The sequence below is a fragment of the Zootoca vivipara genome, chromosome 12 (genome assembly GCF_963506605.1).
Source record: "Zootoca vivipara chromosome 12, rZooViv1.1, whole genome shotgun sequence".
NCBI lineage: Eukaryota > Metazoa > Chordata > Lepidosauria > Squamata > Lacertidae > Zootoca > Zootoca vivipara.
Window position 1 is genome coordinate 2,109,557 of NC_083287.1, and position 15,411 is coordinate 2,124,967.

Consider the following 15,411-nt stretch of genomic DNA (forward strand, 5'->3'; position numbering starts at 1 on the left):
CATTATGCCATAACGCCTATACACAAGTTGCCTAGCAACCCAGGACATAGTGGTCAACCACCTCCAGGGGAGTTTAGAGGAAGATACGCACATTGCCAGAGGCGGATTTAGGGCAGTGTGACTGGTTCTGCCATACTGGGCACCAAGCCTAGGGGGCGCTGTGGGGCGACACAACTATGACATAGTGAATTGAGCAGAACGGAGGGTGAAAGGCATTGGGAACAAATTTTGGGCTTCCACAAGGTGCCACTGAAATTTGAAAGACCAAAATCAGCCCCTGACATTGCCCAAGGTGGCATGGGAGCAACCATACAGCTGCTAAAAGGTAGCAGGTAAAATTGGTGCCCATAATAGACAACTATGAGAAGAATTCTGGTTCAGGGTCATTACGTGAATAGCTTAAAAGTGCCCCTCAAAAAAGATGTTAGTTCCTAAACTCAGATATCAGACTGAAATTTGGAATAACATCTCAAAAATTGGTCAATTGGGGGGGGGGGAGAATTATGTGTTGCTTGTTTCCTTTTGCCTAAGCTTCTTAAAAGCACAAAAATGCTATTAGAAATTGCTTTTTCCACTGTGAGGCTTAACAGCATTCGTTCAGGCCACTAGGAAATTCCCTGCATGATAGGAAGACATTTCAAGGGTCGAGTTTGTATTATAAAAAATGAATGAAATTTGCTTTTAAAGCAGCTCATAATCTTTCACACATACGCTGAGTTATTTCAAGAAATCTAGCAGTAATACAAAGGGAGCTGTAAATTTGTACAAAAATATAAATAAACTGTTGTGTTTCAATTTAGATGACCACAAAATGATGTACTCACCACATTAGAAGGCTCCAATTTCTTCCTCCTGGCCATATCTGTGATATTATTGGTATTATATATTATGCTCTCCATGCAACCTTTGAAATTCTTTCTACTGTTTGAACTTGGCTTCCCAGAAAATGGCATGCCACCAAACGTGATCTTTGAAAAGAAGCATGAAACATTTCAAAACAGAGTGACAATTCATTCACTCCTGGATTTTATTAACAAGTTTAGTTCAAAACACAGAACCACAGGTAATGTTAAGTGACACAAACCTGTGCATAATTTATTTTATTATCTGCTGCCCATATTAGTGAAGACTTAACTAGATGAATCAATAACAAGCCTATGAACATATTTAATCTAGTGATGGTCCATGAGCTCCAATGTGGAGTTCTCTTGCCTACAGGAAGCAATTGCAGCAGCTCCACCAATTTCTTGATCAGCAGGGTGATACGACTGCGAGCCACCAGGGTGGCGTTCTTGTGCCAAAGCTTTACATATCCTACTGATTCCTATAATTTCCATTGGAAATAGACTGGAGCCAAGCTCAGGTATTATCTAAATATTCCAGGTAAAGTTGACTAGAAAATCTAAGCGTCTAAAAGGTTGTGCACATTCAACACACTATTTAGAATGTGGGGGCACCTTTTTTTTCTTTTTCTTTTTGCTTGAGGGTCACATTCGTTCTGGGAAGCAACCCAACAATGGGTGTAGCCAAACTCCTGCGCATACATGCACATGCACACACACACACACACACACACACACACACACACACACTCATCACCCTTCCCTACACATCCAAAGATCAACTTGATGACTGGGGAGGGTGAATTTCATTCACCTCAGTCCTATATCTTGTGCAGCAAAAAAATCTTGGGGGCCTTGGGTGGTAAATTGGGTGGTATATTTACTGCCCCAGTAAAGGATGAACAAACTCAATACAATGTGTGACATTCTAATTACGGTATATTCTAATTCCAAAATAAAGAATATAAGTGAATTGTCAAACATAAGGCCTGAAGCCTTATTGGGCTTTCTGGGGCCAGAAGCTATTCCTTTACAACAGTGTGGTATGCATGCATACAGGGTTTCAAGGGGTACCCAAATAATCTTTGCCCAAGACGGGGTATGCCAGTTAGACTGAACTCTCAAAAGTGGTATGTGGATTTTCTAAACACTGCGTTACTAGAACAAATGCTTGCTATTCCACTTCTAAGCTACCTTCCTTTCCCTTTCCATTAGGAGCACAACCATCAAGGACTTCTAGGGCAGGGGGAGCAAAGTGCCCTAAAGCAGGAGATAGCACCAGGGGGGAATGGCAGGCAGCATCAAAGGTTCAGTTATGGAACCAGGATGCCAGCCTGCAGAATCCCCTGACAGGAATATGTTGGCCCTAGGATGGAGGCAGGCAGCATGTGAGGAGGTTTGGAGAACTAGTGACATGTGGAGGGGAAGCTAAGATGACGGAAACTTCCAGGGACTGTTCAATCTAGAGTGGTGGTTCCAACTGGTAGAAGGGCTCAGTCAGGAGAGCAAGTGACTCTGAATCTGAGGGTTATGGGTTCAAGCCCCATGTTGGGCAAAAGATTGCTGCATTGCAGGGGGTTGGACTAGATGACCCATGCGGTCCATTCCAACTCTATGATTCCTCCTTGGCCTCTTTGCATGCCATAGGAAGCTGCCTTATACCAGATCAGAGCTTCCAACTTTGACAATGTTACAAAGGGATAAGGCAAATTGAAGGAGGGTACATTCATTGTAACTATGGCCATGATGGCTGTGTGGTGACCTCCACTGCTGGAGGCAGTGTGCATCTGGATGCCAGTTGAAGGTTTTGCTTGTAGGCTTTCCATAGGCACCTGGCTGGCCACTGGGAAGTCAGGATGCCAGACCAGCTGCACCCAGGGGGGGGGTTCCACCAGGGCTGCTCTTATGTCGCATCCACCCCAGCACGCTGTGCTCTGACTGACAGTGACTCCCCGTGGTCTCATGCAGAGGTTTACCCCATCAACCACTATCTGATCCTTTTACACTGATAGATGCCAGGGACTGAAACGTGGACCTGCAGATGCTCCACCACTGAGCAACATCTTCCCTGATGTTGCGTCGCACAATGGCACCGACTGATCTGCTCTGATGTCGCAATGGGCTTCGACGGACAGAAATGCCCCAAGACATTTTGTGGCAGTTGTCTTTGTAATAAGGGAGAATTGAGAGAGAACCAACGCTAGATTAAATGATGGGCTTTTGAACTCACAAGATGACACAAATCAGTTGACCATTTTCAAAGCATTTTAATGAATACTGATGGGCGTCATTTGTTTATTTGTAGGGATAGTAAGGGATGGAATTGTTTACCTCATAGTCCAAATCCAGGTAATCAAATTCCCCATTGATCCGGAAATGCTGCAGGTGCCTATCAAGCGTGAGGTTGATGTTCCTCCCATGACGCTCTATCACTACAGAATGCCAGTGGTGGTCATCCAAGAGGCTCCCTGTTGTCACAGACGTATGGCCATAAATTGAGCCATATTGGTTGCTACCTGAGGAGAAGAAGAAGAGGGCAGGAAATATTGAATACCTCAAATGTAAGGCCACGTAATGAGTTGTCATGCCACTGTTGCTGCTATGCCGCTACAATAAAATGCCTTGTCATTCACAAATACTATATTCTTTGTAAGGCAGCATTTTTTTTTCTAGATCATGTATAATGAACCACTTGGGATGTGACTGGGGAACACAAAAAGTCTGACTAAACAAACAGTTTGAATAAGCTCTAAAAGAGTAATGGCCCATATGGTGCCCTCTAGGTGTTGAATTGCAACAGCCGTGGGCCACACTGGCTGGGGCTGGTGGGAGTCCAACAACATCTTGAGGACACCATGTTGGCCAGTCCAGCTCTAAAGACATGTGGCTAAAAAGCAGTAACAGCAGTGCTTATGACAAAGTAACAGATAAGATCACAGCAAATACTGAGGTACTTTTCATGCAGAGTTGTGGTGAAACACTAGGTTCAATAAATGGAAGGTCTGTAGGTCACTGGTAGAGCACATGTTTTGCATGCAAGACCATAAAAGCATGAGAACATTTGCTTAGTATTTTGGAAAGTGGTGTCTGTTTGTTTGTCCACCTCCTGAGATACCACAGAATTCTCCCATAGCCTGTAAGAGCTTGAGAACTGCCTTGATGGATCCAGCATTCTGCTTCTTTCGGTAGCCAAGCAAAGACTCCTGGAAGTTCCCAAGAAGAGCATGCCACTAAGCGCTATGGCTTCCCCCAGGGCCTGTGAAGGTGTACGGCCTCTGGACATGGAGATTCTTTCATGTGGCTTTCATGGCTAAGAGCCACAGAGAGCTCAGTCCCCAATAGGCATCCTTGAGTTTTTCAAGTTATGCTGTTATCAGGCAAAGCAGGTTCTCTCCATAGGAGAGAGCATGGGTTGCGGCAGGGCTAACAAGACGACCCAGGGCCTTGGGGGTGGGTCTGATATTCGGCTTTGATTGGTGGATTTATTGTTGCTGGGGATTTTTGCTTGTTGCAATTTGTTGATTGACAGCCCTTGCTATGTTTAAGCCGAAGGAGCAGTTTGTGCTATCTCTTTGCTGCTCGCTTCGAATCTGAGAGGACCTCTGATTCTGCTCAGCGAAGGACTTTGGTTTAACTTGATTGATACGCTTATTTCTTTGGTTCCTTTTATTCCTTTCCTTCTTCTGCTTCATTACTGGCCTTCCCTACTTCTCCTGTACCTTGTCTTAATCTCCTTCCCCTGCCCCTTTCCCCCTTCCCCCCCACCCCCGCATCTGCACCTCTCGTTCCCCGGTGGGTGGGTGCGTGTGTGGGTTCCCCCCTCCCATTTTAAGTTTGTGAAGGGTGGCCGGTATTGGTGGGAGGCCGCGCTGTTTTGGGGTGCGTTCCGTACCTTATTTTTGTCGTTGGCATCAGTAGGCTTTTCTGTAGTGCCTTTGGGAGGCCTGGGTGTGATTGGGAGAGGCGCGGGCGCGTTCCTGCCTTTCGCGCCTCTTCCTCAAAGCGCCATCTTTTTTCGCGCTCTCCCGAGCGCCGCCTGCTCACGGGGTGAGCGGGTGCTGCTGGGAGGTCCTTCGGAGCCTCCTGGTGACCGGCTTCTGACTTAGTTACTACTGCCCCTTTGGCCGTTTGTGCCGGTGTCGCGCTGGGTGGCGGAGCGGCGTTTCTGGGCTCGTTTCAGGCTGTGTGTCTTCTGCTTGCGGCTTGGGGCCGCGGCCTCGGTTTGCGGGGAGGTTTTTAAGGCTCCCCCCCCACGGTTGTTTGCTGCGATCCTGCCTTGCTTGTGAGCGGGCTGGTTGGTGTCGCTGGGGCTTTGCGATCTCGTGGGGGCGCACTGCTAGCCTCCGCCCCCTTTTTTCCTCTCAGTTGGAGCGGCTGTGCGCCGGCTTCGTTTTAGCTGGCTTGGCGGGGGGCTGTCTTTGGCAGCGCCCTCTTGCCGTTAGTGGGTTTTTGTGTGTGTGTGTGTGTGTTGCTTCCTGCGTTTTTTGATTCGCTGTGCTCCCTGGCGTTGTAGGCGGCTGGGAGTGCTTGATTTGCTTTGCAGGCAGCTCCGCGTTGCTCGCGGGAGCGCTGCAATCCTCATTCGTGCGGCTTTTGGCGTCCTTGCCGCCGCGTGGACCTGGTGTTTGGCGCTCGTGGTGCTCTTTTGCTGGAACCCTGCGGCGGTTTTGTGCCGCGTGCGGGGGCGACTAGCGGGGGTGCTTTGAAGGCGCCTATATTTCTGCCCTGTGTTGAGTAAGGGTGAAAATTTGGTGTTTCCATTGTGGTAGACCAGGTGTGGTGCAGCCTTAAAACTGCTAGCACAGTTGCAAAGCTAAGCAGGCTCCTGGATGGTTATACATTGGATGGGGGACCAAGCGGTCTGCAGGTTGTGGGCTTAGACCAGGTGTCCCTGGAATTTTCATTTGTTGCAGCCAGTCATTTTGGGTTTTTCAGCTTTTAACGTTGGGCCACGTGACGCGGCCTTGCTCGCCAGCCACTTTTGGTGGCGTAGTCATTTTTGTTTGGGGGCCGAGGGTCTCAACCTTGTGTGACGGTCATTTTGTCCAGCGGCCATTTTTGAATTTTATTTTTATTTTTATTTTATTTTTGTCAGGTTGAGTGTTTTGGTCTTTCCTGTGGCCCCTCCCCTCTTTTCTTCTGGCGGCCATTTTGCTTAGGCTTCATGCTTTAGCTTTGCTTGGCTGCCATTTTTTTGGTTGCAGTGATTCTCTTGCGGGGTATAAATAATAAATTATTATTATTATTATTATTATTATTATTATTATTATTATTATTTGTGCTGGGGTCGGTGTTCCTCTGTTTTGGATGTGCCTTGTCATAGGCATTGGCCAGTGTGGTTCTGCTTGCTTGCTTCTTGTGTGATATACTTGCACTTAATTGTATTTGTTTCTTGTATTTCCCACCCAGGTTATGGCTTCCAGGAAGGCGCGCGATAAGCGGCCTATTCGGGGGCCCTCCCAGTCTCTGCGCTCGCCGGAACCTACTTCTGCTTTGGGCCGCGTGGAAGCCTTTTTGGCTAGTCTCTCAGGGGATCCGGAGGCCTTAGCGCGCTTTGGTTCGGGTTTGGATGCACTCCTGCAACGCCCCACTCCCCAGCCCAGCACTTCCACACAGGTTGCTGGTGTGGTGCAGGAGTCGCCTTCTGACTCTTTGCCGTCCAGCGAGTTGGAGGATGATGTAGCCCCTTCCGGGGTTTTTGTTGCGGGCCCGCAGTTGGGGGCCGCGTCTATCTCGACGGCTCCCCAAGGGGTGGTTGTCCCGCCGGCTCCCCAGGGGGTGGTTGTCCCGCCGGCTCCCCAGGGGGTGGTTGTCCCGCCAGCTCCCCAGGGGGTGGTTGTTCCCTCAGCTCCTCAGGTGGTGGCCGTTCCGGCTGCCCCGCCAGTGGTGGCTGTCCAGGCGGCTACGCAGGCAGTGGCAGGGGTGTTGACCCTGCCGCCAAAGAAGAGGAAGCGTTCACACAGGTCTTCTTCCCTGGGGCGGCGGGACTCTCAGCCAATAGCGGGTCCTTCTCACGAGGGGGTTGCCCCCTCTTCTTCTCTTCAGCTCGTTCCAGCTCTTCCAGCTTGTGATGTGAATTCGGAGTCTTCCGTGGAGGACAACTTGCCCGTGCAGCCCAGAGTTTCTTTCGGTGGTCATCGGCGACGCAAGAGGAGATCCCGTAAGGGTTCTAGAAAGCACGATACATCTTCTTCTGCGTCCACTGGTACGTCCTCTTTGTCTTCTGAGGATGAATCTGATGATTCCTTGGGGTTGTATTGGGGCTATGGTGAATCGGTGCCAGGCTTGCCTCGTTGGATTTGGCAACGCCGAGCTAACTCCCATCGCGCTAGATATGGTGCTATTCAGGATTTTTTGAATGGTGCCTTAGTCCCGGAGGTGAAGGTTTCTACTAACCGGCCTAAGGACATCATTCCGGGTAGTCACCTTTCTTCTAAGTTGCGATCCAGGATTTTGAATGGTCGCTATGTCGACATGTTCGAGTTGGCCCCCCCACCTGAAGTCCCAGTTAGCCAAGGGAAGGGGACTGCCTCTTCAAAGAAGCGGTCTAAGGGCCCGAAAGTTGAAAGGACATTTGAACGTTGGCTGGACTGTTTTCAAGTGTTTGCCGGGGTTGTTTCTGCGGCTTATCCGCGTAGAGGGCATCATTTGTTCATATATCAGTCAATCGTGCGCTCTGCCTTTGCAATGGCTGGAGAGGCGGCAGCGATTGCTTATGATGAACGGTTTAGGCGCAGGGCAGCTTCGGTCCATACGGCTCGCTGGGACCGGAAGGATTTGGATGTGTGGACTACGTACGTTGCTCCCTCGTTTGAGAGGAAGCCGGTAGAGTTTCATCAACAAAAGGGAGTGGGGGGGAAGCCATTTCGTGCCTTTCGTTGTTGGGACTACAATAAGGGGTCCTGCCAGCGTCAGGCATGCAAGTTCTTGCACGTGTGTCAAAAATGTGCAGGGAATCATCCGGCCACAAGGTGTTTTGGCGGTAAGCGCCCCTTTCGAGGGGGCAGGGGAGGTTCGCAGCAGGCCTCCAGGACAACCCTCCCTGCTCTCCCCTCGCCTTCCGCACCCGGGACCGCACAATAGGGTCCTCTCCTCGTTGGCTTTTTCCCCGATTAGAGTCCCTGCCCTCCTTGATTGGTTGCAATTGTATCCTAACAGAAAGGCGGCAGTGTACCTTAGCAATGGGTTTTCTTTTGGTTTCAGGATTCCGGTAGCCTCGACGCCCGTTGCACGTAATCCTGCAAACCAAAAGTCGGTGCGGGAGATGTCGGAGGTGGCCCGCAAAAAGATTGCTAAGGAGGTTTCCTTGGGCCGCATTGCGGGCCCGTTTCGGTCTCTCCCGTTCCGTAATTTGCATTTGTCCCCATTGGGTTTAGTTCCAAAAAAGGCTCCTGGTGAGTTTCGTCTCATCCACAACTTGTCCCATCCCCGACGTACATCTGTGAATGACATGATTCCTCACCACCTTTGTACAGTTAAGTATGCGTCTTTTGATCACGCGATCAAATTGGTTAGGAAGTTTGGGCCTGGTGCACTATTAGCGAAATGCGATATTGAATCGGCATTTCGGTTGCTGCCGGTTCATCCGCATGATTTCTGGCTTTTAGGTTTTCAATTTGATGGGGCCTTTTATTTTGATAAGGCCATGCCGATGGGCTGCTCTGTAGCCTGTGCGGCATTTGAGTGTTTTAGTACTTTTTTGGAGTGGGCCTTGCGTTTTAAGACCGGCCTGCGGGGGGTCACGCATTATTTGGATGATTTTCTGTTCGTATCAGCGCATGATACCGGGGAGTGTGCAGCTTTGATGCAGGCTTTCGCTGCTCTTACGAACGAATTGGGCGTGCCCCTGGCGGTGGAAAAAACGGAAGGCCCTTCTACTGTTTTAGTTTATTTGGGTATTCAGCTGGATACGGTGTCGCAGACTTCACGCTTGCCTGCTGACAAGATAGCTACCTTGCAGAGGGTAATAGAAGACAGTCTCCGTTTTCCCAAACTGACTTTGAGGCAACTTCAGTCGTTGTTGGGTCACTTGAACTTTGCTTGTAGGGTGGTGGCGCCCGGGCGCCCCTTTTGCGCTCGTTTGATTAAGCGGTCGGTCGGTTTGAAGGCCCCGCACCATAGGTTGCGCCTGTCCTCTGGGGAGAAGGCGGACCTAAGGGTGTGGTTGGAATTCCTGCGTGATTTTAATGGTGTTTCTTTGTGGCAGGATGTTTTGAACCTGCACAATGATTTTCAAATTCATTCAGATGCAGCTGGTTCTCTGGGTTTTGGGCTTTTCTGGAAGGGTAAATGGTGTGCTCAGCGTTGGCCTCGCGAGTGGCAGGGGGAGGCCATCACGCGCGATTTAACCTTTCTTGAGTTCTTTCCCATTGTAGTAGCTGTCCATATTTGGGTGCAGGAATTCAAAGATCATCGCGTATGTTTCTGGTCCGATAACCAGGCGGTGGTGACAGTGCTATCCAAGCAATCGTCTAAATCTCCTAGGGTATCGGCCCTCTTGCGGGCTTTTGTTTTGCAATGTTTGAGGTTTAATATAGTGTTTTCTGCCCGCTTTATTCCCGGCATTACTAATGAGATTGCCGATGCTCTGTCCCGTTTTCAGATGGAACGGTTCAGGTCCCTGGTTCCGGATGCCCAGCCGTTGCCGGAATATTTCCCGGATCATCTTTGGAACCTTGGCAGCGATTAGTTCTGCAGGGAGTAGCGGCTTCTGTTTCCCCTTCCACGCTTAGATCATATAGAAAGGCTTGGGAAAATTTTTTGGCTTTCCGTTCCCAGTCTTCGGGGGTGGGGGCGGGATCTCGCCCCTCGTCGGCGCAGGTTTTGCAATACCTTGCACATCTTTTTCAGCTGGGTAGAGCAGCAAAGACGTTAAAACTTCAGTCGGCTGCGATTTCTTTCTTTAGCAAATCCTTTTTTGATAGGGATCCTTGCGCCAAATTTGTGGTGCGCAAGGCGTTGGAGGGTTGGAATAGGATCGGCCCAACTCCCCGTGGTCCGGTTAGGCGGCCAATCACTTTTCAATTGCTGACCAGCATGCGAGCTAAGCTGAAAGTGGCCTGTTGGTCCAGGTATGAGGCCAAGCTTTTTGCTGCAGCTTTTTCTGTTGCATTTTTTGGGGCCCTACGTGTAGGTGAAGTAGTGTGGGAGGCTTCTGGAGCCACTGGCTCTAGGGGTCTTTTATTGCAAGATGTCACCCTTTCTCAGTCTGAGGTCCTGCTTACCATCAGGAGTTCTAAGACTGACCAGCTGGGGAAGGGAGCGCTGGTTCGCTTGCCTGCTACAGGTAAGGAGGGCCCTTGTCCAGTGAAGGATGTAGCTAGGTATTTGCCCCTTAGGCCCCCGGGTGGTGGTCCGTTTCTGAGGCATGAAGACGGGGCCCCTCTGACTCGGCAGCAATTTTCTCGCGTGATGCGGAAAGTCATTGCGGCCTGTGGCTTCAATGCCTCTGAGTACGCACCACATTCCTTTCGTATTGGGGCGGCTACGACGGCTGTTCACTGGGGTTTGTCTGTGGACAGAATTAAAAACATGGGTCGTTGGAAGTCTGACGCTTATAAGCGCTATGTGAGGAAACGTTGTTGATTCTGTTGTTTTGTCCTTTCATGTTTCTCCAGGTCATAAGCCAGTTCAAATTTGGATTGTGGGGCACAGCATTGTCCACTGGGCTGGAGTCAGAGCGGACGAGTCCGGTCTAGGCCGAGGGCTTGGCCTTCCTCAGCATGTGTGTGTATCATGGATGGCCAGGCGTGGCATGCGGTGGGCCGAATTGCTTCCCCTGTTACGGACTCAGGTGGCCTCCACGGGCCACCCTCATGCGCTGGTTATCCATCTGGGTGAAAATGATCTGCCAGCTCTCGATTGCTTCACGTTGCGCACCACAATCCTTAAGGACTTGGGGGAATTGTTTAAAATGTTGCCTAATGTTAAATTGTTTTGGTCTCACTTGTTGCAGAGAATTGAATGGTGGGGCAGTCGCAGTCCCGCCGTGATGGAGCATGCTCGGAAACGTATCTCCAGTGCTGCAGCTAAGCGGGTTTTGGAGTTGGGTGGGGTGTGCATTCCTCATCCGCAAATTACTTTTAAGGCCACTGATTTCTTCCGTACAGATGGTGTGCATTTGTCCTCTAAGGGGAATGATATTTGGTTACAGGATGTCCTAGGGGGGTTGAAGGAATGGTTGGGGTTGTGAGTGGTTGGCGGCAAGCTAGGCTTGTGTGGCGGTTAGTCATTGGTTCAAATAATTGGTAGAGGGGTACGGATTTTGGCTGGGCCTGACCCTCATGTGATTGCTGATGCCATATAGAAGTATTCCGTTAAAGGAATCCCGGGCTCCACATGTTTGTCTGTTTATCCCCGCTAGGGGTCAGGACCACGCATGAGCCGCGGGGAGCATCTGGGGAGAGGACAAAGAAGGGCTTGTGGTTCCCTGCCCCGTCCTCTCTCAGGTGGTGCTTACTTACTGACTCCCCTACTAGGCTAGAGGGAGTCAGATCTGTCCCAGGCGGGAGACAGATGGCTGGGGAACCAATGACTAAGCAACCACTCACATTTAATTGATTGTATTTTAATAAAAAAGTTGTGGCCAAAATTTTAATGCCAAAAACTTTAACAAAAATTATGGTGTCTGAGTGAGTTATTGGGGGGTCCTCTTGGTGCCTCGGCACGCAAAGCAGGTTCTCTCCATAGGAGAGAGCATGGGTTGCGGCAGGGCTAACAAGACGACCCAGGGCCTTGGGGGTGGGTCTGATATTCGGCTTTGATTGGTGGATTTATTGTTGCTGGGGATTTTTGCTTGTTGCAATTTGTTGATTGACAGCCCTTGCTATGTTTAAGCCGAAGGAGCAGTTTGTGCTATCTCTTTGCTGCTCGCTTCGAATCTCCCGCCCACCCTCCACTTTATTAGGCCCTTTTGCTTGACCTTGCAGTGCCTGTCTAGGTGGTCGCCTGTATTCAGGGGCCTGGTAGGAATTTTTCCACTTGACTAATTGGCTGGTGTCAGGTGGTTTTTGCTTACCATACTGCAACTAGTCACAACTTGTAAGGTTGCGGTTAGTCATTGGTTCAAATAATTGGTAGAGGGGTACGGATTTTGGCTGGGCCTGACCCTCATGTGATTGCTGATGCCATATAGAAGTATTCCGTTAAAGGAATCCCGGGCTCCACATGTTTGTCTGTTTATCCCCGCTAGGGGTCAGGACCACGCATGAGCCGTGGGGAGCATCTGGGGAGAGGACAAAGAAGGGCTTGTGGTTCCCTGCCCCGTCCTCTCTCAGGTGGTGCTTACTTACTGACTCCCCTACTAGGCTAGAGGGAGTCAGATCTGTCCCAGGCGGGAGACAGATGGCTGGGGAACCAATGACTAAGCAACCACTCACATTTAATTGATTGTATTTTAATAAAAAAGTTGTGGCCAAAATTTTAATGCCAAAAACTTTAACAAAAATTATGGTGTCTGAGTGAGTTATTGGGGGGTCCTCTTGGTGCCTCGGCACGCAAGAGCTAGCCACTGAAGTCAAGCAATGAAATATTTTCAACTACAACAAAGACCAACATAGCAGTAAATCAAGCCTGAGAACGTGGCACCGTCACCTTCTGAATTTTTTCATGTTTTGACTGCAATTTGATCCAAGTGTTGTGTCAAAGGATTCTTGGTTTCTAATTTCTCTTCCCAGCAGAACCTTCTTAACCCCATTTCTGACCCAAGAGTATATATTTTCACCTCAACTAAGCACATATGTAAGAGATGTCATTTATAATCCTGATAACTACCTGACTGAACTAAGAAAATATATGGGAAAGGAAATGGAAATGAGGAGAATTTCAGAGTCATTCATCAGAAACTGTTCAGGGTAAAGCTCTGCTATTCTCATTTGCATGAAGCAAAAATTGCTGATCTTTATGCGAAGAGAAAGCAAAAAAAGGGGGGGTGTAGTGGACAATGAGAGGCAAGAACAGGGAAGACTCAAGTTTAAATCCTCCCTCCATAGTTGTGAGGTGCCAGATTGTCTCAGACCGTAATGTATAAACCTGGCTACTGAGTTGGTTCCAGAATGTTCAGGCCCAGCTCAGCTCTGTGGATTCACACAGAATGGCCCTGGGCAAGTCATTCTCTTGAAGCTTTGGTTCCCCACTTGCGTATGGAAATGATGTTACTTGCCTGGAAGGCAGCCTTATGAGTGTAAATGAGACAAAGAGGGAGAGCAACTCTCCATTCACAGGATAAAAACAATTACAATCTGAAGATTGCTGTGCCAGAATTACGCAAGAGCTCATTTAAGGCATCTCATCCACATCATGTCTTTAATAATTTTATTATTCATACCCTTCCCATCTGGTATTAGCTACTAGGCCACATATTCTGCCTACAGAACCCTTCCTTGCATAACAAGGGCATTGTTTCTGTTCATCCCAGTTCATATGAGAGTTCAGAGTGTCAGGACTCAAGTCTTGTGATATGAAGGAGTATCCATGCCGAAAACATGGCCAGGGACAGAGACCCAGAGTCCGAGATGAAGCCTATTGATAGTCCACAGTCACAACAAGGATGCACCTTTTCCCCCTGGTGTCAGGGTTTTGATGGTCTTGGGAGGGGAAGGGTTAGCACAAAATACTAAAGCTTTGGAAACCAATCCATGTTCATTCCAGATGTATAAAAGGTTGCACTGCTACCAGCAAGTGATTTCAACTCTTCTTTCAAAGAAGCATGGGAAACAGAAGACAAAGATGAGGAAAAGGATAAAGCTCAGGACCGTATATTTCAATCAAATTAATGCAAAACTAATTAATATGCATTTTTAAAAGACCCTGAATCCTACCTAAATTTAAATTAAGCACCAGTTTGGCTTTTTTCAGTTCCAAGGTGATATAGTCCCCTTGCTGGCCTTCCCCATGGAAGATAACACCTTCACTTTCAGAGGTTTTAAATTTCAAAGCGATCACATCTTTCAGCGTTTTCAATGTTTTCTTCTTGTGACCAAATCTGTACGGTAATACAACGTGGCCATCAAAATTGATAACATCAGCCCCTAAAGGGAAAAGAGAAATAAAATGGTTTCTGAGCAGTTATGCATTACTGAGGCCATCTAAAACAAAGGCACATATACTAGGAGCATGCAATAAATGTAACACGTATCCTGAAACCATTTTTGCCCAGCTATAAGTTACTAAAATAATGCGAAAGGGAACATTATCTCAATATATTATTTAATGTTATGCTTTCTTCTTTCTTACTAACAGGTGAGCATGATTTTTATTTTTATTTACAGTCCATTCTCAAACAATAATATGATTGCCTTAGCTTCAACATAATATTCCACCTGTGGCCCCCAGTTGCTGGTTCCGGCCCTAGACTGCTTGCAGAATTCCCCCAGGAAGGTTACAGAGCAATCAGACTGTGTTCTGCACACCATGAGCAGACCGGGTGACCTCTGGATAAATGTTCCTCCAACCTATAGGTCTAGTTTAAGCAATGACCACTATGTGAAGACCTCCGAAAAGCAATTACCTGTGTGAATGCTCTATGTGATAAATTTTAAAAGATTATTCACCTTTCCAACACCTGGACTATGTCTGCATGTCATGGGTACACAGCAGATGACGGCAATGATGATGATAAATTGAGTATAGTAGGGGTGATTAACCCTTTTTGAGCTGAGAGCCAGAATCAGAGTTTGTAAATCCTAGATTATGAGTGAGGTTTTCTTACTTCAAATGATTCTTAAAACCTGTGTATTATTTATTAATTAAATTATAACACACACACACACACACACACACACACACACACACACACACCTAAAAAAGAGCCCAGGGCAGAGAAGAGTTTCTCTAAAATGTAGCATTTATGGCTTATCTGCTCTCAAGTTGCTATCATTTTAAATATTCCAAGTCTTTAAAATGTCCTTTCTCAAAACCTCCCAAACATTTACATGCCACATTTCAAGTCTTTGGAGTGTAGTAATTATCATGCATTCTTAAATCAATTATTTAAGGGATGTCAGCTATCAGGATTATTATTGCCATATTGCAAATGGGGACCATGGAGTGGCATTTTCTAAATTATTAGCTGAGGTTAAACTTGAACCCAGAACATAATGACTCATTGGTCACTTTTAGCTACTACACCATAACAATTTGCAGGGTCTGAATATCTCTGGGATGGCGATGACTGCCCTGCCTTTATTTCCTTAATGAGTTCGGAGTTTGAGCCTTTATGTAATCACATAAATAAAACATGAATCCAGCAATAAAATGTACGACATCCACCCATAGTTTTAGGGCCATACAGCAAAGTCCAAGGATATGTTGAAGCCCACTGCATGCAGCCTGCGTCACAGCAAGCAAAAAGAAAGGAGGAGGAGAGCTTGCAGTGAGAAACCCCTTGTAAGAAACAGTCCTTGTCTAGAAAGAGCAGCCAACACTATCAATCCACTCATCATCTTATGAATTATACATTCGAGTGTAGGAATTAGTTCATAAATAAATGCAAAACTCAAATTAGCCACTTGTAACATACAGCATGGAGCCGAATCAAAACAGGGCACAGGGGACTTTTTCAATTTGTCTC

At 47.8% G+C, this 15,411-nt stretch overlaps 1 protein-coding gene across 1 annotated transcript in view; it reads right to left on the bottom strand.

Moving 5' to 3' along the window:
* The window catches only part of CNTNAP2 (contactin associated protein 2), an 869,542-nt gene that overhangs the window by 401,666 nt on the left and 452,465 nt on the right, over window positions 1-15,411 (bottom strand). Inside the window, exons 5-7 of the mRNA XM_035101355.2 lie at window positions 13,661-13,870; window positions 3,174-3,358; window positions 825-968 (exon numbers count right to left, since the gene is read on the bottom strand). Coding sequence (XP_034957246.2) covers window positions 825-968; window positions 3,174-3,358; window positions 13,661-13,870 — 539 coding nt within the window. The remainder of the gene's footprint in view (window positions 1-824; window positions 969-3,173; window positions 3,359-13,660; window positions 13,871-15,411) is intronic.